Source organism: Schistocerca americana, chromosome 2 (assembly GCF_021461395.2).
Source record: "Schistocerca americana isolate TAMUIC-IGC-003095 chromosome 2, iqSchAmer2.1, whole genome shotgun sequence".
NCBI classification, from domain to species: domain Eukaryota; kingdom Metazoa; phylum Arthropoda; class Insecta; order Orthoptera; family Acrididae; genus Schistocerca; species Schistocerca americana.
The window spans coordinates 544,275,782-544,303,461 of NC_060120.1; the positions used below are offsets into that span (position 1 = coordinate 544,275,782).

The 27,680-nt window shown below is 38.6% G+C and overlaps 1 protein-coding gene across 1 annotated transcript in view; it reads left to right on the forward strand.

The window, feature by feature from the left end:
- LOC124595019 (coiled-coil domain-containing protein 40) overlaps positions 1–27,680 on the forward strand; it is a 384,638-nt gene that overhangs the window by 351,261 nt on the left and 5,697 nt on the right. The window contains exons 11-12 of the mRNA XM_047133570.1: positions 8,643–8,858; positions 18,048–18,242. Of these exons, the coding sequence (XP_046989526.1) occupies positions 8,643–8,858; positions 18,048–18,242 (411 nt within the window). The remainder of the gene's footprint in view (positions 1–8,642; positions 8,859–18,047; positions 18,243–27,680) is intronic.

Below are 27,680 nucleotides of genomic sequence, written 5' to 3' on the forward strand. Positions count from 1 at the left end.
ACTGCAAAAGTGATGTCTTGTATTGTAATAAGTTCTAATTACAGATTTTATATACATCAGGGCAATGTATACTGGTACAAGTTTGTGTGTGTGTGTGTGTGTGTGTGTGTGTGTGTGTGTGTGTGTGTGTGTGTGTGTGATTTTATAGCTCTGAAGAAGAATTGATATTAAAGCCAACAATAGTGTAAGTTTTGTTTATGTGCCTATCACCAACTCAGTACCGCAGGTGCATGGCGAGTTGGTTACTTGTACCCCTTAAAGTATTTATATTCCAGCAAAGACCATCCTTTATTATATTTTTTAAACCTCGGATGTTTTAATAATTTTTTGCTTATTACTTTTGTAATGTTTGATAAGTCAAATTTTCTATGTATTAGATGTGTTGTGCAGTAACCATTAGTAATTGCAGTTGAAATTTTTTGTTGAAATGACTAAGAAAGTAAGAGGAGAAAATCAAATATGTAGGTTCCAATAACCTGTGACACTACTTATGATATCTCAATAGGCAGATTTTTTTATGAATTCATATTTATACTAACAGAATTTTTATTGCCAATCCAATCTTAAAATGAAATGAGCTTGTTGATAATTACATTAATGTTGTTGTTGTGGACTTCAGCTCCCAATACTACACTATCATGTGCAAGCCTCTTCGTCTCCTAGTAGCTACTGCAACCCACACCCATTTAATTTATACCACTTACAGTATTCATCCCTTGGTCTCCCTCTACAACTTTTACCCCCCGCACTTCCCTCCATTACCAAACTAGCAATATCTTTGTGCATTAGGATGTGTCCTACCAACTGATTCCTTCTTTTAGTCAAGATATGCCATAAATATCTTTTTCCCCAATTCAATTCAGTACCTCCTCATTAGTGACTTGACCTAACCATCTCATTTTCAGCCCTCTATGGTGGCTCTGCATTTCAGAAGCTTCTATTCTCATCTCGTATAAACCACTTACTTCCATATAAAGCTACACTCCAGACAAATACAGTAAGACCTTGATAACCTGGCATGCTCAGGAATTTGTCAATGGTGGATTATTCTGTATGCCATATTATAAAGTCTTTTTTAAAAACCTGGTTTAAAAAAAAGGGATGTAAGCAAAATCTATACTTTTAATACAAGTAATTGTTATTTATTAAACACAACAGGGGAGATTAAAGTATAACAAAATTAAAAGTCTGTATTACTTTTCTGTAAAAACAAAACTAAATTAAGAGTCAAATATTGTAGTGCTTTGTTAAATCAGTTAAGGCTCAAAGTTTTGGAAAAGATAAATATACATACATAATTTTTTGTAGACTAGTTATGAAATAAAAGGCACACCATTGATTTTAAAAGTCCAGAAATAAGATAATTAATAAAAATGGTCACCAAGAATTTGGTGCAGTTTATTTGGAATTACTGTCTTTAGGAATAGCAGAGATATATGAGATTGTTGACAGCAAATTTATCACTAGTACTGTATCAGAGCAATCAGTTGTCGATTTATCATCATTTACATCACTTTCTGTCTCGGCTCAGTGAGGCAGCCAATTGTTACTGAAGAGGAACCACACCAAATGGTTCTGACATTTCTCAAAGGTGTCAGATTATACTGTCAACCACACCAAGCTAAAAATATGGAAAAATTTCTGATGAATTGGAGACTGTTGGGTCTCCCAAAATTTCAAGTGCTGCATTATCACCATCTTACATTTATTTTCAGAAATGCTTTCTGCACTGTTGTCAGTCTACATTTTATACCCCCTGCACTTCGATCATCATCAGTTATTTTGCTGACAAATAGCAAAACTCATAGACTACAAAACTCGTAGATTATTTTTACTGTCTCATTTTCTTCAGCATCACCTACTTTAATTTGACTGCATTGCATTACCCTCATTTTACTTTTGTTATTTGTACTCTCTTTTCAAGACACTAGCCATTCCATTAAACTGCTCTTCCAAGTCATTTTCCATCTCAAAGAGAATTACAGCATCCTCATAGTTCTTATTTCTTCTCCCTGAACTTTAATTCACTCTCCAAATTTGTCCTTGGTCTACAGTGTGTGGATTGAATAACACCAGGAGGGGCTACAATCCTGTCTCACTCCCTTCTCAACCACTGCTTCCATTTCCTGTTCTTCAACTTGTATAACTGTGGTCTGGTTTCTGAATAAGTTGTAAATGACCGTTCAGTTCCTGTATTTTATCCCTTCTACCTCCAGAATTTCAAAAAGAGTAATCCAGGCAGCATAGTCAAAAGGCTTCTGTAAATCTACAAATGCTTTAAACATAGGTTTACCTTCCTTTAACATATCTTCTAAAATAGGTGATATTATCATTAGTTCTCCAGAATCAAGACTGGCCTTTTCAAGTGTAGGCTTTTACCTGTTTCTCCATTTTTCTATGAATAATTTGTATCAGTATTTTGTGAGCAAAACTTTTAAACTTCTAGTTCGATAATATTCACATGTGACAGCATCTGCCTTCTTTGGAATTGAAATTGGCTCTCCCAACAATATCAGGAGTTCTGAGGGAATGTTATCTGCTCCAGAAGCCATGGTTCAACTTAGGTCTTTCAGTGCTCTAATGAATTCTTCTTGCAGTCTCATCTCTGCTATCACAGTTTAATGTACATATGCTTCTCTTTCTGTAATACTGCCTTCAAGTTCATTTCTGCTGTATACTCATTCCACCTTTCAGTTTTCCCTTCTTTCCTTAGTGCTGATTTTCCAGCTGATTTTTTTATACTCAACCAACTGCTTTCCTTTTCTCCAAACATCTCTTGATCTGTGGGGAGTATCTATCTTTCCCCTAGTTAATATATGATTCTGTATCCTTACATTAAGACTTGTTTTCCATCTGAGGTTTTGATATTCATATAGCTGTTCCTCATTTCTCCAAAAACATCTTTAAATTTCCTTAAGGCAGTATCTATCTTCCCCTTAGCAACTTGTGCTTCTAAATTTTTTTCATTTGTTACCTAGCCATTCCTGCTTCGCCACTTTGCACATCCTGTCAGTCTCATTTTTTTAGATGTTTGTATGCCCTTTTGCATGCTTCATTTTTATATTTTATCATTTCATCAATTAAACAAACAGTTCTCATGCTTTCTACAAAAGCCAATAACGCAGTGTCACTTATAGAAAGCAGAAACAGAAAGGAAAGGGAAGAAATAAATAAACCAAACGTGATTATTGATTATACTTCAAAGATGGGTGGAGTTGATCAATCTGACCATTTTATTTCCAGTTATGGTTTTCTAATGAAAAGTCTCAAGTGGTGGTGGAAACTATACTTCTGGCTGTTGGAGGTACGACCTGTAAACAGCTATTTACTATACAAGAACCACTGTGAGAAAAACAACTTGACAATACCGTCTCACAAAGCATTCTGTAAAAGTGTTATAAGAGGATTAGTTGCTGAAGAAAGAACTTGAGGACAGAAACGAGGACGTCGTTCAACTTCTGATGACGAGGAACGCTTGAATGGAAAGTTGCACATTATCAACAAGCTTCCTGGGAGCAAGCATAAGAATTGTGCAGTGTGCTCAGACAGAAAAAAGAAAGGTGGCAGGCGTGAAACTGTGTATTACTGCGAAACATGCTCGGCGAAACCCAGCTCTCCACCCTGAAAAGTGTTTCAAAAAATACCACACAATGGAAAGTTTTGTACTGTAAAAGCTTACGTAAATATATGAATGAAAGCACACATTTTGTTTTAATGTATACCCCAATTGTTGGCCAGCGGCCACATTGTTTCCACAAAGAGATCCGCGCAAATCTCTGCAGTGCACTGCCGCCCAGGCGGCGGCGATTTAAATAAGAGCGCGCGGAGCCACCCTGTGTCTGCCTTACGGAGTGCAAAGGTCTAATGAGGAGGTTTTGAACAGAATTGGGAAGAAAAGAAATTTGTGGCACAACCTGACTAGAAGAAGGGACCATTTGATTGGACACATTCCAAAACATAAAGGGATAGCCAATTTAGTACTTGGAGGGGGGGGGGGGGGGGGGTAAAAATCATTGGCGGAAGTCCAAGAGATTAATGCAGCAAGCAAATTCAGGAGGATGTATGTTACAGTAGTTATTTGAAGATGGAGAAGCTCACACAGGGTAGAGTTGCATGAAGAGCTGCATCAAACCATCTTCAGTCTGTAGATCACAACAATTACATCCTTACATTTGTCCTCTGCCCATTCCTTCACAGCCATTTTCCACATCCTTGTTTTTTAGATGCTTGTATTCTCATTTGCCTATTTCATTTTTTATTTTTCCTCCTTTCATCACTTAGATTCAATATATTATGAACTATCAAAGGATTTCTACTGGCCTTTGTGTTTTTGCCTATGTTTTACCCCACTGCCTGCATTATTTCACCCCCAAATGTTACCCATTCATCTTCTGTACCCTGTTTCAGTTAGCTGTTGTGTAAGGCTGCCTATGAAACTCTCAACAGACTCTGGCATCTGTAATTCGCTATCCTTCTGCCAAGTCTTTGGTTGTAATCTGCAGTTCATAACCAGTAATTTCTGATCAGAGTCCACATCTGTCACTGAATGTGTTTTGCTGTTTAAAATCTGATTTTTCCTGTGTTGCCAAGTCTCTTTCATGTACACAGACTTCTTTCATGATTTTAAAACCAAATCTTAATGATGATTAAATTGTACTATGTGAAGGATTCCATTATGTGGCTTCCTTTTCCATTCCTTTCTCTCAGACCACATTCACCTACTATTTTTCCTTCTCTTCCTGTACTTAACATTAATTTCCAGTCTCCCGTCACAATTACATTTTTGTCTTCATTAACTATCTGAATAATTTCTTTTATATCATTATATGTTCCCTCAATCTCTTCTTCAAATTACAGTTATTATAATAACAGTATTTTGATATTTGAATCAACAGCATATGATTTTTTTTTGAGAACACCTCAACTTGAAGTAGTGCTTGGACTGAGCATAATAATTCAGTTTCATAGAAAAAAGTATTTTATTGTAAGGTAAGACTCCATCATAAAATGGGGAATTAGACTAGATTTTTATTTTCCCTAATATAATGACAGCCAACACAGCAATGGTCTTGGCAGCATCATAGATATTTCCAAAGGAAGATAAATTTAGAGAGAGATGTGCTGCAGCTGTACTAATTATTTATTCAAACCATGATCGGTGTTGATTTTAAACTCCCATCTTCAGCTGTATGAAGTTATTGTATATGATAACACATAACATGTGACTGGGCCAGTCAGTGCAAGGGTTCCAGACACTATATGTTGGCAGAAACTGTCCACTGGCAGGTATTAATGCTTACTACTACTAGTAGTAGATATACCTTGAGTGTGGATGCCATCTTGTTGTTGGAGTCTCGATCAACAGTGAGGTGCAGGTCACCTCTGACACTGTTCCCTTCCACAAAGTTGACGACATTTGCCCTGCTTTTCCCCCTCGATTTCTGGGCCTCCTCCCATCCAGACGCAGTGCTCTGTTTCTGCTGAGCATAACCCCATTCCAGTCTCCCCTTATGGATACACATCAAGGAGCTCAGTCAGCTCAACAACCCTAGGTTGATTGGGCCACTGTAAATCAACAATCAACATCCACATACAAGTAGAAATGTACCCTATACCATGTCCAAAAATCTCCTCACAAAGCTTGTTGGAGTAGAATATTTTTCTAAAACTGATCTTATCGATGCATATTTGCAGATCCTGCTTGATGAGCAGATGCAAAGCATTGTGGTTCTCGACAACACTCTCTTTGGTTTATATAAATACAAGCTTCTGACTTTTGGGATATCTTCCACTCTGGCATCCTTCCAGAGATATCTGGGGACAGTTAACCATGTTCGGACTCACTTGCACTAAATATTTTGATGATGTAACTGTCATGGGCACTATGCCTCAAGACAACCTGCCTTTCAACCTTATTGACTATGTTATGTGGTGATAGGCTAAAATGCCACTTAGAAAAATGACAGTTTTTCCAGGACCAAGTGGAATACCTCAAGCACTTGCTCAAAAAAGAAGAGATCCAGCCCACTGATCGCATCACATCTACCGACTCTCCACTACTCCAAATACTTACAGAAGCTGCAAGTTTTTTTTGGGAAAGGTGAATTCAAACTTCCTCCCGCAGGTGGCCCATATCATGCATCCACTAAACCAGATGTGAAAGAAAGGCATTCAGTAAAGTTGGACAACTGTTTTTCACACAGTTGAAGTGTATGCTGCGGTCTGCCAGTCAGCATGCTGCTTATGTTCATTGGTTCTGGCTACAGGTACCTATCCATAAGGCAGTGGTGCAGTGTTGGCAATGAGGAGCAATGATGGTAGTCAGCATCCAGTCGCCTGTGCGTCAAAGGTGCTGTCACCTTCTCAAAAGTAAGAGTTGCAGATAGAAGAGGATGCTTTAGCGATTATCTTCGCCATTAAGAAGGTCCATGTTCGTCTATTCATGACTAACTTCACTTTGATGCAGACACTCTGTCTCACCAAACTGTGGGGCCAGACCCAGCCTTTGTCCAGAAGTATATTACATGGTGAATAGCTCTTGGTTTCAAGCCAGGTGGTGCTGTTAAAATATTGTGACATGTTAAGAAGTGTCATACTTATTATTTTCTGACAAAATCTTATGTTTCCATGTAGATGTGCAATGCAGCCAACCTTTGAAAAGGTTTTCCAGTTGTGGCTGCATGAAATGATGCAAACACACATAGTGACATACTCATAGGCCAAGTCATGTGCTATGTTTTCCATGGGTGGGTCCTCAAAGAATACCAATCCAGGGTTTCAAGCCTGTTCCCACTTGTGCCACAATCCGTTGGTCATCAATGATGACTTTTTGATAGAGAGGCAGATATTAACCATGTTAACATCCTGACTGCCCAACAGCCTCTGGTTTTACAATTCCTGCATTGTGGCCACTGGGGAACAAGCGAAAGCCCCAGCATGGTAACACACTTATTGGCCAGGTTTAAACAGTGATGTGGAAGCTATGGTGTACAGCTGTTTTGCTTGTACCTGGCATCAGGCCACTCCACCCCAGTCTTTTGGGCCCCTGGCCTGCCCCCTGTTGCCCCTGGAACTGTATTCATTTGGACTCCTCTGGCCCATTTCTAAGGTCTGTGTGGCTAATAGCCATGAATGCTTATTCTAAATATTCATACAAGAGCAGCACGCGGCATCCACCACAGTTGACGCCACAGTTAATGTGCTCGTCCAGATTCTAGCGATAGAAGGGCTTCCCTGAACCACACAGTCGGACAATGGATCCAAATTCATGATGACAGCTTTCAAACAGTTCTGCTCCTCAGACAGCATAAAACACATCTTTAGTCTGCCATTTCACCCATCCTCCATGGAACTCATCAGCAGCCACTAGGCAGTGTGGCTACATCTGTGAGCACTTGCATCGCTGTGATGCAGTGTCGGTCTTGCTTTACTGCAGGACCATGCCCCTCTTGCTAGCTGATTAGCGCTCATGGCAGTATTGTATGTGGCTCTGCATTCAGTTGCGTATTCATAAGCTCTTGTATCATTCTCCTTACAGCTGGTTTTGGTCTCAGATTTCACTACATCTTAGGTTTCTGCACTCTGGATTACACATTTGTATTTTGTTATTCTGTCATGTTGTCTCCATTTTCCTCTTTTTGTTCAACTTAGTGATCCGCTATTGGCAACACCTGGCAGGTCAGTCCAGTCTCAATGGGTTCTTTAGTTGTTCCCAATTTCCTGCCGAATTTTGGTCACAGCACATGAGAAGTTGATTCAGACAGTTACTCAGATGCATGTTTTAATTTGATAAAACTGGAGTGCAGCTAATGTCCCATTATGAATGTTTCGTTTGTACATTTCTAGATACTATTTAGAATTATCATAGGTCCAGATGATCTTCATTTATAGGGCGGAGGTGAACTTAGGATAGTTTCATGGGAATATTTCAGCAATCAGTATTTCAACAATCAATTTATTTAAGTGTAAATGCTGTTCTGCTATTTACCATAGTTGGTATGTGTATAAAAATTAACCTGAGGAGGTGACCAAAAACGGTATCATCAGGCTAACATTGCTTAGGCTAAATTAACTGCAGCTACAAAAATTTCATTCGAGATGGAATGTGACTTATGGGCAAGCTAGGCATTGGTTGTCAGTGGACTTGACTGAGCATCCAATATCCCTTAATCCCATGTAACAACATACAGGTATAAATAAAAACCTATTGATGTGTACTTATATATATGTGTCAGGGTTGATTCAAGTGACAATTGACTGCTATAATCTGGGCAAAGAGGTCAGACAGCTTCTGAACAAAATGAGACATTGCTTTAGCTCATCTATAGCATAAACTTCTTCAGCTGTTGACACATACATTCTTCACTAAATAAATTTGAATACAACAGTAACTGAAATGATTACGAGAGAAGCCAAATGGATATACAGTATAACAGCCAGTACATGTACTTGGTAAATTCTCTACATTGAAGTTAGCTTTTTTTAAAAGGGCTTGTGCCTATCTTGTCAGGACACAGCATTACACATATTGGAAGTTTTTTTTGCATTAATGATGTTTCCTTTAAAATGCTAGTAATCAAACACACCAAGGGCTATGAACCTCAGTAACAGAGGGATGAATAATAAAACATTTACTGTTGCAGGATGCAGAAACATACTCACTACAGCTGGAGGCAGAGATTTCTGATTTAGTGAAAGAAAAAGCAGGTCTTGCAGAAATGTTGTTGGACAATCAAAGAGAGAATCTTGCATGGGAGAAGAAGGTGCAGATGGCCTTAGAGACAAAACACAACATTCGAATGGAGAAGGGAACAGAGGGGGAAATTGGAGCAATGAAGAATGAGATACACAGAATGCAGGTATTGTCTTCATTTTATTTTCTTAAACATTTTACATTAGGGATCCATGTTTACCATAAAGCAGGTAACATGATTTGTTTTGTTTACCAAATGTAAATTTTTAAAGATTTATAAATGTAAAGATATAACAGGTTAAGCTATTCACACATCATGCACTATTATTTGGAACGCAATAGCTGATTGAAATTATGATCACTTCACATTCACTATGGTCTCTTCCATCTGACTTACTCACCTCTACTGTCAATAAGGCTTGTAGTCCAGAATGAGATTTTCACTCTGCAGCGGAGTGTGCACTGATATGAAACTTCCTGGCAGATTAAAACTGTGTGACGGACCGAGACTCGAACTCAGGACCTTTGCCTTTCACGGGCAAGTGCTCTAACAACTGAGGAAGTTTCATATCAGCACGCACTCTGCAGCAGAGTGAAAATCTCATTCTGGAAACATGCCCCAGGCTGTGGCTAAGCCATGTCTCCACTATATCCTTTCTTTCAGGAGTGCTAGTTCTGCAAGGTTCGCGGGAGAGATTCTGTAAAGTTTGGAAGGTAGGAGGTGAGGTACTGGCAGAAGTAAAGCTGTGAGGACGGGGCGTGAGTCGTGCTTGGGTAGCTCAGTTGGTAGAGCACTTGCCCACGAAAGGCAAAGGTCCCGAGTTCGAGTCTCGGTCCGGCACACAGTTTTAATCTGCCAGGAAGTTTCAAGGCTTGTAGTGTTTAATTTTTAATTGCTATGAATGTATTTAGAGTAGAGTGAGTGAAATAAGATCCCCAACAGTTGCAGCATGCTTGACATGGCTGTTTCACACATATACCTCAACCAGTCATATATTGTAATGTTCTGTATGTGTCAATGGCAGTGGTTCATTGATGTCATATCTATATAGATGGCTGCCGTTTCCACCAGTAGCTGTTTGTGCTTCACAGTTGAAAGCCCCCAACATCGCTACCATCTGTTCGTGATGTATCTCACTGATGCTATAAACAAGGTTTTCTTGAATTTTACTCACAAAAAGAAGGAATAAGGCAAGGAACATATGAACAGCAATCATAAAAACTCAATATTATTACCTAAAGTAACGAAGAGAAATGATGGTTAAGTTCTAAAACAGGCGTAATACTTCAATATTTTACTGCAGTATTAAATGACATATTACTTCAGTGTAGATATCACTGAAATGAACTGAATGAAGTCTAACCTGTTGTCTGCAGAAAGACTTCTTATAGTTAATTATAAGAAAATGGCAACTTTAGATGAATTTATTTATTTTTATTATTATTATTATTTTTTTTTTTTTACTTAGAAGGTTAGTGGCATTATCTACAAACAAAGGATTACAGTAAATTTTTTTGAAATGTTTAGAGTTGCAATTCTCTGTGACAGATAGAATGGTCACCATATTGCACTAGCATTGTTCATGTTTAATGTTGTTACCAGGCCTGGTAGGGTATACAGTGGGTGCAGACGGTGTCAGATGTTGAGTGATCACTGTGATGGATACAGATAAGCTGCATACTCATGTGAGGCAGCTTTACCATCACCTGACATAGTTTGAAAGGGGCTTCATTATGGACCTTTATTTGGCTGATTGGTCAAACCATGCAATATCCAGATTTTGGGGCATTTGAATGTTACAGAGGCCCGATGTTGGACTGCATGGGAATGTGAGGTTAAGCATATTCATTATCCAGCTTCTGGTCAACGTGACCACCACATAGGAGAACTGCAATATTGTGCACCAAGCACATCATAACCCCTTCACATCTGTGCATGCATCTGAGAACAAGTAATGGACTCCGTGCAACGCTGAATGTCATCCTGCACCATTGGTTGGAGACAAGCAGCAGCCGAATTAAGGAATTACCATTCCCGTGTAGGCTCCCTTTGACACAACACAACACAGACAGCTGCATTTGGAATGGTGCTGTGACCTGAAAAGATGAGCTGCTGATGAATGGCATCACATTTTGTTCAGTGATGAATTACTATTTTGTGCTATCATGGATGATCATTGTTGGGGAGTATGGCGGTGACCAGGGTAGAAGTCCCATTCTTATAATGTTTTGGAAAGGCAGAGCAGTGTTACTCCTGGCATCATGATGTGGAGAGCTATCAAGTATGACTTCAGGTCATGGCTGGTAGTGATTGAGGGAAATCTGACAGTTACAAGTACGTGAAGGATGTTGGCATCATCATCTCTCATGCACCAGTATTGCAGTGCAATTTTTTAAAAAGTTAATGCTTGTCCACACATGGAACTTGTCTCTATGAATTGTCTGCATGATGTTGAGGTATTTCCATGGCCAGCAAGATACCCAGAGAGAGCATGGGTGGGATCAACTTGGGTGGCAACTCCATCCCCCTGCCTGTATCCAGAATATCAAGGACCAGTTAGAACAATTGTGGGCCAGCTTCCATCAGGAGAGGTTACGATGACTCCATTCCACCCTTCCCAATGAATTAGTGCATGCATCCAGGTCAGTAGGGTCCAACCTCATACTGATAATTGGGCTCATACCGCCAAGTTCACAGTAAATTTGACTCGATTTTTTAATCACTGAGATAACATCATATACCTCCTTAACTCATGAACTTACAGTTCATTAAATTAAATACTGAAACAAGCCACACCATTAGAAAAAAATGGTTTCCTTAATAGTCTGATGAGAATTTATGACTTTTTAGGTTGTTAATGGGGTAGTTGAGATCAAACGAAGAAGAATTTACTATATTGTGATTAGAATTTCCCGTAACTAAATAGATGATCTTTAAAGTGAGATCTCCATGAATTTACAGAATGCAAGGGAGAGTAATGTTACATATCATATTGATAGTAAGGGTGTTAGAGATAAGGCACAGGCTTAGATTGGACAAAAATGAAGGAGCACCCATAATAAACCTTTCATTCTTCAGGAAACTGCGTGCTGTTTTGAAACTTCTAGAGAGATTCAAACTGTGCACTGAAATGGGACTTGAATCTGAAAACTTTCCTTTAGCAGGCAGTGAGCTATCAACACACAAGTCATGAAGAGCCATCACAGCTTTACTTCTGCCACGATCTCTCTCCCAGCTTCCAAATTTCACAGGAGCTTCTTGTAAAGAAGGAAGATTAGAGTTTAGTGTCCCGTCAATAATAAGGTATTTAGAGGCAAAGCACAAACTCAGATTGAGTGAGAAAGGGGAAGGAGGTTGGCTTTGCTCTTTCAAATTAACCCGTCAAGGCATTTAACTGAAACAATTTTGGGAAATTATGAAAAATCTACATCTATACAGTTAGATCGTGATTTTAACCACCAGCCTCTCAAACCACTGCATCACCTCACTTGGTAGCACTCCTGACAGAAAGGATACTGCTGAGAAAATGGGTTAGCAACAGCCTAGAGGTTTGTTTCGAGACTGTCTATTGCTTTCAAAGCAAAGTATGCATTGTTTTGAAAGTTCTTGTCAAATTAAAACTGTGTGCTTGTCCAGGACTCAAACCCAAAAACTTGCCTTCTACAAGCAACATTCTTAATGACAAAACCATCCAGGCATCACTCACATCCCATCCTCACAATCTCACCTCTGCAAGTATTTCTCTACTTCTTTCTAAACTTCACAAATGCTTTGTAAAGAAAACTGTCTTCCAGGAATACATGTCCAGTAAGGTATGCAGGAGAACTTCTGAACAGTTTGGAAAGCAGGAAAGAACTGACAGAAGTGAAGCTGTATGGGCAGATTGTGGGTCATGCTCTATTGCCTGTGAAATGCAAGATTCCAGACTTAAATCGCAGTGTGGCACCTGCAAGGAAATTCACTGTGCCATTTAAAAGGAATCACTCCAACTTTTACCTCGAACATTCTATTGAAATTATCTAAAACCTGACACTGCTTGCACCAACATGTGTTTGAAACCCACTCCTCTATTATACAAACCCATTGCTTTAATCACAATGAATTATTATGTTCATGTTATGCTAAGGGAACATTCAGATTTCTACCTGTTTCATTCGTAGATAGATTAAGGCTAGAATGTCTGTTTATATATATTTTTGTGAACTGTTACTTAGTTTCATCTAATTGTCTATGAGATGCTTCACTGAAATTCCATTCTCAAGATTTTTGAAGTAGGATTTTAACTGATAGTATGTATCTTTCTTCAAGCATCCGGCAGTTTACATTTTGTATCATTTCCATTTCACAGGCAAGGTATGTTTTTCTGATATTGTACCCAAAACTAAATCCTCCTCTTCCTATATTCCTTCTTCACAACTTAAGTAACTTTTCATTAGCCCCTCAACCTCAGCCGAGTCTGAGATCCTGCTCCTCATGCACTTTCCTTGCCATATGAAGCTATTCTTGTAACACCTGTACTGCTGTAACTGTCTCATCTACCATATTAAAGTGACATAATGCAGTGATATTACTGGTAAGATCTACTTTGTTGTACGAAGAACCAGCAGGGAAATGGCTAGTCATAAACTAGCTGATGTACAGTTGCTCGCGAGTTTTCTATATTGACATAAAGGCCACTAAAATGGGTTTTGGAACTCAAATACACAGTTTATATTTTCACATGGTAGAGCTGTAACCTCAGTGCCTTCTTCCCTATGCAGCAATATAGATTCATCGTCTTAACAGAAGCACCTCAGAATTTCAAGGGGGTGAAACTGAACCTTGGCTAATTTTTTAAATTCTTGCTACATGTACCAATTGTCTTTCATTATATACCTTTTTATTACGTCCTTCTTGTGTGCCTAATATATACTTAAAATTTCCTTTTTTGTCTATCTTTCAAAGTTTGGGGATTTCATATATTCCTTTCTTGGCTGCTTCTGTGGCAACCATATACATCTTCCTCTTTTCTTGGTACTGCTGCTTTATCTCATTTTCCTTCATTTCTGAATCTGTGATTTCTTTATCTCTGACCTGCTGACAGTCCATTCTGTCACTTCTAGTTTCTCAGGTTTTCCAATTCCATTTGCATGTGGCATTTCACCCTTCTGATAACCACGCACATTAGCATGCCACTTCTGAGATTTAGGGAGACACATTAGCCCTGGAAGGAATCCATTCAGCATATCAACAATGAGGACCAGTGTGCAGACCAACCAGCCGGGGTGGCCGAGCGGTTCTAGGCGCTACAGTCTGGAACCACGCGACCGCTACGGTCGCAGGTTTGAATCCTGCCTCGGGCTTGGATGTGTGTGATGTCCTTAGGTCAGTTAGGTTTAAGTAGTTCTAAGTTCTAGGGGACTGATGACCTCAGAAGTTAAGTCCCATAGTGCTCAGAGCCATTTGAACCATTTGTGCAGACCAGCCTGGATGTGGTTTTTAGGAGGTTTCCCACATCTGACTAGGCAAATAACTGAGCTGGTACCCAAATCCTGCCTCAGTTACTTGATTTGCAAATACGTAGAAAACATTCAAACACTTTAAGATGGGATAACACTAAATAAAGGCAGTTGTGCCACAAAAATTCCATCATGATGGGGAGGGGGAAGGGGTAGCAACAGTAAGGACACCTGCCGCTACCTACCACTGAAATTGCAAAAACCAACAATTAACGAGCTGATACACGGTAGAGACGGGATAAAGAAGAAGATTTGCATGTAGGATTTCAATGCTGATTTCGCTGTGATGCTGACACATTCTATCTCTGCATATTCGTTTCTTCTCCAACTATCTATCCCCCTTTTTTTGTAGCTGGGGGAACCTGTAAGTGAAAGCTAATCTTTAATGGCACTACCTGTTTTTGCTTCTGTTGCTGATTCATAGTAAGTAAAAAAATTTCTGTCCTATCTTTCATTTAAATTTCAATGTGATATATGATTAATATTTAAAACAGAGCACACACCTCAGAAAATAAATGACTGGAACAGGTGCCCCCCCTCTCTCCCGCACACTTTCAAAATTAGAAACCCTTGTTGAATCTCTAACTTTCAATGTTTATACATACTATAGTTTATGTAGTAAATATGTGAATAACTGAGTTGCAGCTCAGTAATCTGTAGCAGTGAAATAATAATAATAATTGAGAGTAGTCCAGGTCTTGCATTGTAGGTCGAATCCACTTGGGAGTTTAGCACCTCAGAAGATGTTATGCAGGTACACATCTGTCACTGCTTCCCACCGACCTTTCCATTCTTCAAGGGGTTTGAAATCCTTAGCAACCACGTCTGCAGCACATCTCAACAGAATCTGTACCAGCCATGGCCGATGCAGTGCTGCTCTCTTTTAAGTGGAAGAAGCTGCCTAATCCAGCCTGTGACTGCGGAGCTCCCTACCAGACTGTTCACCACATTGTCACTGAATGCAGGATTTGAGCCTATCACGGTGCTGAAGAGCACTTCCTGCTAGCAACTCCAGATACAGTGCACTGGATTGAAGGACTGGAAATTCAGTTGTATAGCCAAACTTAAGTTTCTTGTGTGTCAATATGTACATATGTATGTTGTTGTTGTTGTTGTAGTCTTCAGTCCTGAGACTGGTTTGATGCAGCTCTCCATGCTACTCTATCCTGTGCAAGCTTCTTCATCTCCCAGTACCTACTGCAACCTACATCCTTCTGAATCTGCTTAGTGTATTGATCTCTTGGTCTCCCTCTACGATTTTTACCCTCCATGCTGCCCTCCAATGCTAAATTTGTGATCCCTTGATGCCTCAAAACATGTCCTACCAACCGATCCCTTCTTCTAGTCAAGTTGTGCCACAAACTTCTCTTCTCCCCAATCCTATTCAATACCTCCTCATTAGTTATGTGAGCTACCCACCTTATCTTCAGCATTCTTCTGTAGCACCACATTTCGAAAGCTTCTATTCTCTTCTTGTCCAAACTGGTTATCGTCCATGTTTCACTTCCATACATGGCTACACTCCATACAAATACTTTCAGAAACGACTTCCTGACACTTAAATCTATACTCGATGTTAACAAATTTCTCTTCTTCAGAAACTATTTCCTTGCCATTGCCAGTCTGCATTTTATATCCTCTCTACTTCGACCATCATCAGTTATTTTACTCCCTAAATAGCAAAACTCCTTTACTACTTTAAGTGTCTCATTTCCTAATCTAATCCCCTCAGCATCACCCGATTTAATTTGACTACATTCCATTATCCTCGTTTTGCTTTTGTTGATGTTCATCTTATATCCTCCTTTCAAGACACTGTCCATTCCGTTCAACTGCTCTTCCAAGTCCTTTGCTGTGTCTGACAGAATTACAATGTCATCGGCGAACCTCAAAGATTTTATTTCTTCTCCATGGATTTTAATACCTACTCCGAATTTTTCTTTTGTTTCCTTTACTGCTTGCTCAATATACAGATTGAATAACATCGGGGAGAGGCTACAACCCTGTCTCACTCCTTTCCCAACCACTGCTTCCCTTTCATGCCCCTCGACTCTTATAACTGCCATCTGGTTTCTGTACAAATTGTAAATAGCCTTTCGCTCCCTGTATTTTACCCCTGCCACCTTCAGAATTTGAAAGAGAGTATTCCAGTTAACGTTGTCAAAAGCTTTCTCTAAGTCTACAAATGCTAGAAACGTAGGTTTGCCTTTTCTTAATCTTCCTTCTAAGATAAGTCGTAAGGTTAGTATTGCCTCACGTGTTCCAACATTTCTACGGAATCCAAACTGATCTTCCCCGAGGTCCGCTTCTACCAGTTTTTCCATTCGTCTGTAAAGAATTTGCGTTAGTATTTTGCAGCTGTGACTTATTAAACTGACAGTTCGGTAATTTTCACATCTGTCAACACCTGTTTTCTTTGGGATTGGAATTATTATATTCTTCTTGAAGTCTGTGGGTATTTCGCCTGTCTCATACATCTTGCTCACCAGATGGTAGAGTTTTGTCATGACTGGCTCTCCCAAGGCTGTCAGTAGTTCTAATGGAATGTTGTCTACTCCTGGGGCCTTGTTTCGACTCAGGTCTTTCAGTGCTCTGTCAAACTCTTCACGCAGTATCTTATCTCCTATTTCATCTTCATCTACATCCTCTTCCATTTCCATAATATTGTCCTAAAGTACATCGCCCTTGTATAAACCCTCTATATACTCCTTCCACCTTTCTGCCTTCCCTTCTTTGCTTAGAACTGGGTTGCCAAGTGAGCTCTTGATATTCATACAAGTGGTTCTCTTCTCTCCAAAGGTCTCTTTAATTTTGCTGTAGGCAGTATCTATCTTACCCCTAGTGAGACAAGCCTCTACATCCTTACATTTGTCCTCTAGCCATCCCTGCTTAGCCATTTTGCACTTCCTGTCGATCTCATTTTTGAGACATTTGTATTCCTTTTTGCCTGCTTCATTTACTGCATTTTTATATTTTCTCCTTTCATCAATTAAATTCAATATTTCTTCTGTTACCCAAGGATTTCTATTAGCCCTAGTCTTTTTACCTACTTGATCCTCTGCTGCCTTCACTACTTCATCCCTCAAAGCTACCCATTCTTCTTCTACTGTATTTCTTTCCCCCATTCCTGTCAATTGTTCCCTTATGCTCTCCCTGAAACTCTCTACAACCTCTGGTTCTTTCAGTTTATCCAGGTCCCATCTCCTTAAATTCCAGCCTTTTTGCAGTTTCTTCAGTTTCAATCTGCAGTTCATAACCAATAGATTGTGGTCAGAATCCACATCTGCCCCTGGAAATGTCTTACAATTTAAAACCTGGTTCCTAAATCTCTGTCTTACCATTATGTAATCTATCTGATACCTTTTAGTATCTCCAGGATTCTTCCAGGTATACAACCTTCTTTCATGATTCTTGAACCAAGTGTTAGCTATGATTAAGTTATGCTCTGTGCAGAATTCTACAAGGCGGCTTCCTCTTTCATTTCTTCCCCCCAATCCATATTCACCTACTATGTTTCCTTCTCTTCCTTTTCCTACTGACGAATTCTAGTCACCCATGACTATTAAATTTTCGTCTCCCTTCACTACCTGAATAATTTCTTTTATCTCGTCATACATTTCATCAATTTCTTCATCATCTGCAGAGCTAGTTGGCATATAAACTTGTACTACTGTACATATGTATATGTACATGTAATTTAATTTTATGATATGTCTGTATTAGCCATATGCTAAATAAATAAATAATAATAATAGTAATAATAATAATAATAATAATATTATTATTGTCTGTAATAATTCAGTTTGCTCATTTGTGATATGCAGTTTACATCTCACACAACAATTATTTTTATCAGGTACGGTACACACAGCTGTGTCATGCTCAAGAGAAGCTTGTACAGGATCTTGAACACTGTGTGACCCGAAGAGAAGCTATAGTAAATGGAGCAATTGCAAAAGAGAAGAGAAGTACTAGGGCTATACACAATACAAAAGTCAGTTTTCAGAAGAAGCTGGATGACTTGCGAAGTAAAATAAAACAAAAGGATTCAGTAAGTACTTTTATCCTCGGGTATAGAAGCATGTTCTTTGTACAGCTGTACACAGTTCACTTATTTGCCAAATGAAGAGGCATATAACTACTCTCTCTCTCTCTCTCTCTCTACGTGCGTGTGTGTGTGTGTGTGTGTGTGTGTGTGTGTGTGTGTGTGTGTGCGTATGAAGAAATAAGGTAGGAGGTGAGAACTGCTGAGTACTTTCATTGCTGAGAAAAAACAGTCAGCTGATCAAAAGTTCATTGCATGAATTGTTTGTTTAGCTGTAATATTAGGAAAAGGATAGATTGCAACTCACTGTAAAGATGAGACAGTGAGTTGCAGAAAGCATAATGAAAAGACTGTTACACATTTATCTTTGGGCCTAAGTCTTCCTCAGAAAATACACACACATACACATAAGAAAGCAGACATCAAGCACGCATGACCATCATCTCCGGCAGCTCAGACTGGAATGAAATTGTCTGTATTAGCCATATGCTAAATAAATAAATAATAATAATAGTAATAATTGTCACACTGAGTGGCAGTCTGTAGTGGGACAGGGAAGGGGGAGGGATAGCAGGGTAAAGGCAGGGAGAGAGAAGAGTACTGGGCAGGGAAGGGGGAGGGATAGCAGGGTAAAGATGGGGGGAGAGAAGAGTAATGTCTGGCAGAGTGTGCAGACATTAAATGGATACATAACAAGACTGCCAGATGAGGCGTGGGGGGAGGGGGGGGGGGATGTCATGTGTGAGGTGTGCTTGCTTTTGTGAAGATGTGTGTGTTTTTTTTTCTGAAGAAGGCTGTGGCCGAAAGCTAAATTTGTAATTAATTACTAGATTTGGATTTGAATGGTGATTAGTGTAAATCTCAGTATCTTCAAGGATATCTAGTGTTTTACTGTTTTGCTCTGAATGTAAAATACATAGACTATTTTCGATTGACTGCAAACAGGATTTCGTTCTCTCATGTGATAACCAAGGGAACTCTCTAAATCTTATCTTAAATTCTGCACCTGTCTAACCAGGTGCTGCTGGTGGTGGCATATGTGCACTCATATTGAATTCTTTACCCAACTGACCAATATAAAACTAACACAAAACCTGCACATTATCTTACAAACAACTGTGTTGCTGTATTTGTCTGTATCCTCAGCTCGGCAAAATAGTCCTAATTTATTATTTGTTTGGAAATCATTTTTACATTAGATTTTTTAAAAGTGTCGGCAATTTTTGTGGAGCGTGAGCCTTCTTAGGAAAGAGAAACGTGGGCACTGCATTTTTAGTACTGGCTGTTTGTTTCTTCATCTTTTTGAAACTTTTTGTACTTAAGTTCTGAATTGCGTTTTCGGTAAAGCAATTTGCTACCCCAACCTGAACTATTGTGCCAAATTCCCTATCAGCTGTATCACTATTTAAACCAAGTTTTGTGATCCAATAAAACATCGATATAAAGTAAGCTTGTTTATGTATGGCCAGATGATGAGAATCTGACAAAATGATTAAGTCTGTTGCAGTGGGCTTGTGGAAGATATCAGTGTTTACGTTTCAACCCATACTCATTATTTTCAAATTCAAAAAACTGAGGGAACCACCATTTTCAAATTCTGTAGTGAATTTTTTTTGCAAAGATCCTTATAGGCTCTAAAAAATTTGTTCTCTAAATCATTTACAAATATTTTGGACAAGATACTTGAAAGACTGGATCCTATTGCAAGCCTTTTTTTCTTTTCTTTTTTTTAAATATAAAAGATGAAGATAGTTTTGTTAATTCAATAAGCTCTACTGCATATGCATATTCTACCTTACTAATGACTGTACGAATTGGAAAGTTTTCTTTATGAAGCTTAATCTGCAAACATAGCTTCGGCATTTTAGGATTCATCATTATCAATCACTTTGTGCTCCATTCTGAATTTAGCAGGAAATTAGCACTATTTACATAAGCTTTGATGTCACTGCAAGAAAATGAAAGAGGCTACTTTTTAACTTTTCCAGTTTCGTAATCTGTGAAGAATAGCAAAATCTTCAAGATGTAGTCACTGTCAATAATTAATACAAGAAAATTACTCTTATCTGTCTTGGTAACTAAAACTTTATTCTCATGCAACTTCAAAATGAGATTCTTTACATCAGAGAGTAATTTATATGATGATTGTATATTATGTTCAGAAGATGTCAAAGCACTAGTGTGCCCAGGATACAGTGGCCAATGCGCAGTGATCAGTTTTTTGTCCAAAGCTTTGGGTGAGCTCATTCATTTGTTTGGATGGGAAGCCTGATATTCTCTGTCAGCTTTTGGCCGGTCAGCAACACACTGCAATGATGGAGTCGAGGTGCATGCCCTGCAATCTTTCTCAAATGATTTTACAGGAACTATTCAGTAAAAAAAATTCATTTTTGTGTTACTTATAGCTTTATGTGTCAGCTTCAAAGATTATGCACCCATCATTACGTTAATGGTCATAGTTACTGTGACATTTGATACTGCGCAAAATTTTCAAAAAATTTTACAATGAAAAATAGGAGTCGCTATGTTTTTGTATTTGGTGCATATTACTGATATGTTGCTGCATATGAAATTTAACTAACATACTGAAGTTTTCTTTAGACATTGGTGGAATTCACTATCTGTCACTAATTTCAAGAAAATTAATCTGATGTAGCACACCCATTTGCAGTTGTGAGGGGCAGCAATAAAGCCAGAATGAAATATCCACAACATTCCTCATACTTCATAAATGCTTTGAAATGTCAAAATGAGTATTTGGCATGTTATAGCACACAAACAGGAGAGTATTTTGCCATATGGCTGTTATGTAAAACTTCATTATCTGTAGTGTTATTTGTCTACCTACAGACTCTTTTTTTTTATGAAAGAATGTAACTTTTAAGGGTCGTCAACAGCTGGTGAAACAAGAAATGCTGTAGATTTTGGAACAACATAAGTAAAAACATTACACATTTATTTTTGTACCAAGGACGTGCTTACTCATAAGCTATTGACCTTACTTTTCCTCAGTTCCACACTTAATAAACCGTTGTTTCAGAATTCTCTTACAGTTGCGTCTGCAGACTGTGTCAGTGAAATGATACTGAGTAAACTCCACTGTATTTTGGCAAAAGAAGCAAATATTAACACAGCAACAAGAGAAAAGTAGTTTTTACTCAAAATTCACAACTCATGACACTTCTATGAAAGTTGCAAATGGTTAACAAGCCAGTCGAAAAAATCATTGCTATTGTTGCATTTTTAGTAGAATTCTTTTTAGACACTAACCAAAGCAGAGGTGACAGATATTTTTGTATGATCACCACGCAAGTGTGAGTGTGGAGGGTCTCCACTTAATATTGGCAAAAAATATGAGTGTAGGCTTCAGTTCAGAACAGTACTTCCACTCCTGCGTGCGGCGTTACCTCTACAGTGCCTACCTGCAACCCCCACCAATACTGCTCTCCCCATGTGTACCCTGCCAGTCGCACATCTACTGGCCACAGTATTCTGTGTGCGCTGTATGAGTTTCCACCACTGTATTAGCTTGTGCAAGTAGATGATCCACAACCACTTTTTACTTCAGTTATCACTTTTTTGATGACTTTGTCATTTATTTTAAATGGAAAATTTATGTTTAGTTTAGAATGTTAAAGAGAATGCTGTGTCTATTAAGTTGACCACTCTAGTGGCAAATTTATGATTATTTATGTGGTAAGCTGGAACTGCACTGTGGCTGTTGCTTGCCATGGGGATCCTATTTAGTTTCTCTCAGTGCCTATGACGGATAATTTCTAGCTGCCAGTACACACAGTTGAACACTAATTTTGAAACATTATTAAAAACAACACTCGTATCTATAAAATAGAGCAGGTATAAAATCCAGTTTGGCAATAGCAAGATATTCAACCCAATCCATTCAATTCTGTGTACAGCTATTGAGATTTACATATGTAACCTGCAAGTCACCTTAATGGTACATGGAGGATGGCACTTTGGGTGCCATCAACATTCCCCATATGAGGTCATATTTCTCTTATTTTAACAGTATCATCAATTTGGGGGGTGTAACAGAGGATGTACTTTGTTGTCGGCTCTACTTAAAACAAACGTTTTTGGAATTTTCATGGTGAATATCTCCATAATGAAGAAATTTCTTTCTCTTCAGTGGATTTTTTTCTATATCTCTTCTATGAATAGAACCTTGTTGGATCCCTGACCAATGGGCAGTACTCAGAGGCAGTTGCATAGAGGTATTGTAACCTTCTTGTTTTCAGGATTATATTTTTCTTAGGAATCTTGCAGGGAATCTCATTATGTCATCTGCCATTCCTACAATTAATTTTATGCAGTCATTCCATTTTACATAGATCCCAAACCATACATCTACAGTTGAGTCAGTGTAAGTTGATCCCTGACAGTTGCAGTAGGCTGGGCACAGCAGTTTCGGGTGCCTACCTGAACCAATCACATAACGTGATTCTGTAAACATCTCTATGGCAATGCCTCAGTGTTGTCATACCTCTGTAGATGGCCACTGTCATCACCTTGTTGTCACCTGCAGCCATTGCGATTAGCAGTTGAAAGCTGGTAACAGTGCTACTAACTGTCAGGTACTTTCTTATGCCGACCGAACTATAAATCATCTTGTACACCTGGGTGTACTACCGGTGGTCTGTGTCTTCCCAGCACAATATTTTGATGTCGTAACTCAGCAACTTCATCGTGTGCCCTGTTTCTTGTGAAACACCTGATGTAGATGCTGAGTTATGACCCCCCCTTACTCCTGATTCCACAAGATTATAGTGAATCACCGGGAAAGTCTACGAAATTATTTTGAACCATAGATGTTTAATGATTGATACTATTTCTAGTACTTGCTCCTCAATCAAGTAATAAAAGAATAACAACATTCTTATATTAAATTTCTCTGCTGTGGTCACACAAATGGTATCATACTCAGTTTCAAGTACTTAGTAAGTTAGCAGTGGATGATCTGTTTAGAGAGAAAGAAAATGGGGATAGTAAAACATTAGAAAACTAGATTACAAACTATGAGTACAAGTTGGTTTGACTTTGTAATTTAGTTTCATAGTATTTTACCACTGTCTTTTTCATTTCTGATAGTGACTTGCTAGGAAGAACGAGCTAGTTATGATGCCATTTATGAGTCCCAAGGCTGAGAAATGCAATAAAAGGTGGTATGTGTAGCCTGTGCAAACAGTAAAGGTTCATTCTGTCTATTGTTGGTCAGTATATTACATGTGTTTCTGTTAAAAGTCAAAGTACAACCCTTGTACCAAGTGTTGATGCACTTCATTTCTATCTGTGGTTTACTTAAACTTTCAGATGTTGCAATTTGTCTATATACAAAGGCACCATGTATGAAGTCTTGCATGATTTTCAGTGTTATTCACCAGACTATTTATATGCGTCATGAACAATAATAGCAAATATAACACTCCTTTGGGGCACACCCAAAACTACTTCTACATCTTATGGCTTCTCCCCATTAAGAATAATTTGCTGAGTTTTATCTTCTACAAAGTACTCAATAGAACTGCAAAGATAGTTCAATATTCCCTAAGTGTGTATTTTGTTCACTAGGCAACAGTGTGGGACTGTATTAAATGGCATTGATAAGGAAATTTACACTGCACCAACCTGGGTCCCACAACCTACTGCATGCTGAGTGACAAGGAGAACAGGTTGAAATTCAAAAGTTCACTGTTTGCAGACACCATGTTTATTCCTACAGTGGAAAGTGTAGGCCTCCAAAAAGATCATAATATGTGACATTAAAATGTGTTTCATGTTTTTCCGAAAGACTGATGTAAGCAGTATAGTTCTGTAGTTATGTGTTTCTGATCATCAGCCATTCTTAAAAACAGTAACTTCCTGGCAGATTAAAATTCTGTGCTGGACCAAGGTTTTAACTCAGGACCTTTGCCTTTTTCAGGCAAGTGCTCTACTGACTGAGCTCCCTAAGCATCACTCATGCCCTCTCCTTAATTTTATTTCTACCAGTACCTCATGTATTACCTTCAAAACTTCACAGAAACTCTACTGCGAAACTTGCAAGACTGACTAAGTTGTGAAGTTACACAGGAGAGCTTTTGTGAAGTTTGGAGATAAGGTTCTGGTGGAAATGAAGTGGTGAGGATGGACTGCGAGTCATGCTTGTGTAACTCATTTGGTAAGGCACTTAACCATGAAAGGCAAAGGTCTCAATTTCAAGTCTCAGTCTAGCACACATTTTTAATCTGCCAGAAATTTTCAGGATTGATTTCTGCCATATTTCCAATCACTTGGAAAACTTCGTTATTACAATAGCCTACAGTTAATTGCTGCTATAAGGAGATGAAGGTTCCTTGCATAATCTCTACACAACTATACAGGTATCTCTTGAGATCCAGACACTTTTCCTGCATTGGTGATTTTTGTTGATTTCGTATTCTCTGATTACTTATCTTAACATATGTCATTTTGGCATTTCTGCAATGGCTGAAAGGAGTAAGTATAGTACAATCTTCTTCAGTGAAACAAGTTAAGAAGTCATTGAGTGGTTTGACCTTCTCTTAGTCAGGATCTGTTTTGATGTCCCTATGATAATTGAGCAACTCTACAGTTGATGCACTGAATGACTTGACCAAAACACCTTAGGACGCTTTTTAGACTGACAAGCAGAATTTTATTTTCAGATTCAGTCAGTGTACATGGCTTTCACTGTTCTCTGTGTGTTTGGCTTTTGTTTATTAACAACGCTTTGGATTTATTTAAAGTAGCTGTTTTGCAGTACACATGGTTACTGGTGTAGATTAATTAAAAATAAAGAAACTAGTTTATTGTACATATTTTCATTCAGTAACGAGTTATGTAACCAATTTCTGGGTAAATTCAAGTTACAGGGATAGTATTTTATGAATACATGAGCGTGTTATAAGAGTTACACCTGGTGTTTATTTAAGAACACCCTCCATTGCAGCTGATCTCATGAAATTCACATTCAGTGAATTACATGGAATAATATTTCATGCAGCTTTCTGGTTGTCAGGTCATAGGTAAGTATCATAAGTCGAGATGGGACACAGGATGATAAAAATGGTCTCATTTCCTTGTGGTAGTGTCAGTCTCCTGAGCACAAATCAAGTAATGTTGCGAGGTTAAAGGGAGACGTACATAAGACTACAATATAAGGACGTGGACGGTGAAATATGGGGATTTGGATCAGCCAGGCAGTGTACACCGATAACTGAAATTGTTAAGGCGACTGCTCGTGATAAGCAGGAAATCCAAGTTCAAGTCCTGATCTATCACAAATTTTCACATGTCACTCGAGGGTTATACATCTATAACCATTGCAACTGATGACATGCAATTTGCATTCAGTGAATAATTTGGAGTAATTAATGTTTTAGGTAAAGTATAATTAGAATTAGCACTGTAATAGAGTAATGAAATGTCACTTCATTGTATAGCATGTAAATTAAATTAAATGTTCATCCTTGAAGTCTTTCCACATCCCAGAGATCACTCTGTGTGGGTTCCAAGGAACACAACAGATGTAATATGATGAAACTTTCTTTGTTTATGTGAGCTATTGAACCATAGCAGATCTTTCCCATATCTCACAACTTTGCCCAGCACATATGTATACAGTGCTGTTTTTCTGGGGGAACACTGGGGGATGCGTATCCCTAAAACTTTTTCGTCGACAAAGTAATTTTTTACAATGTTGAGAACTTGGAAGAGTGCCAAAGATTTATTTCACGGACGTAAATTTTTTATTTAATTTTTCGTGTTGGTAATTGCAATACGAATGATACCAGTGCAGTTTTTGGTGGGAAAATTGATGTCATTGACTGTTTCAAGCATTTCGAAGCTGCGGCAATCGTTCTCGACAACTGAATCCCTGGCAGCCAGTTCGACCAGAATGTAGTGCCTTCGCCCGCTAATAGTGGGCGATGGTAGTACTAAACGGATTGCGTACACTCAAATCGCATGCTTCATTTGAGGTGATGTAAACTGAAGTGTTCGATACCACTTTCTCGTGTGTGTGTGTGTGTGTGTGTGTGTGTGTGTGTGTTTCTCGGTATCGCCTGCTTCATTTGAGCTGTAAAGTCAACTGAAGAGCCCGATACCATTTTTTTTTTTTTTTTGCAGTTCGACATGTTGACGACGTCTTGGCTAAAAGCAGACGGGTGGTATCCCATGCTTCAGTTATAACTGATTTTCGCTGCATTATATCCCATGTCGGAGTATCCTCAAACTTTTTTTTAGAAAAGAGTATCTAATGTATATCCCATAATAATCTTGAATTTGATACTCCACATTTTCATCCACAGATTAATGAATGGTACCTATTTCTTATCAGGATAGCTCAGCACTTTTCTTAACAATCTTTTAACACTAACAGTTACAGCTGCTATAACAGCTGTAAGGTTACTGATTACAACTTGTTAACTGAATCAAAAAAGTTCAAATCTACTTGTCAGCAGAAGCTTTCTATGACCAACTTGATGTGGCAGTTAAAGGTAGCAAAACGAAACCCAAAGTTTTAAATTCTGCATTTAAAAAATTTTTCACACAGGAGAGTCATACTAGCATACCATCATTTGACCATCGCACAGAATCCCTGGCATAGAGATACAAATGAAAGAGTTGAAAATTAATAAGTCGGCAGGTCTGGATGGAATCCCAGTTTCATTTTACAAAGAGTACACTACGGCATTGGCCCCTTACTTAGCTTGCATTTATCTCGAATAGCTCAACCAGTGCAAAGTCACAAGCAACAGGAAAAAAGCACAGGTGACTCGTGTATAAGAAGAGTAAAAGAGTGGACCCACAAAATTACAGACCAATATCCTTAACATCAGTTTACTGCAGAATTCTAGAACAATTATGTGTTTGAATATTATAAATTTCCTTGAGACTGTAAAGCTCATGTCCACAAATGAGCACGATTTTAGAAGGCATCACTCATGTGAAACTCAGCTTGCCCTTTTCTCATATGATACACTGCAAGCTATGGATGAAAAACAGCAGGCAGATTCCATGTTTCTGGATTTCCAAAAAGCATTTTACACACTGGGTATCCCACTGCAGACTGTCAATGAAGGTACAAGCATACGGGATAGGTTCCCAGATATGTGAGTGGCTCAAAGAAATCTTAAGTAATAGAACCCAGTGCATTGTCCTCAACAGCAAGTGTTCATCAAGGGTATTGTCAGGAGTGCCCCAGGGAAGTGTGATACGACCATTATTGTTTTCTACATAAATAAATAATCTGAATTAATAGAGGGAAACATTCCACATGGGAAAAATATACCTAAAAACAAAGATGATGTGACTTACCAAACGAAAGCGCTGGCACGTCGATAGACACGCAAACAAACACAAACATACACACAAAATTCAAGCTTTCGCAACAAACTGTTGCCTCATCAGGAAAGAGGGAAGGAG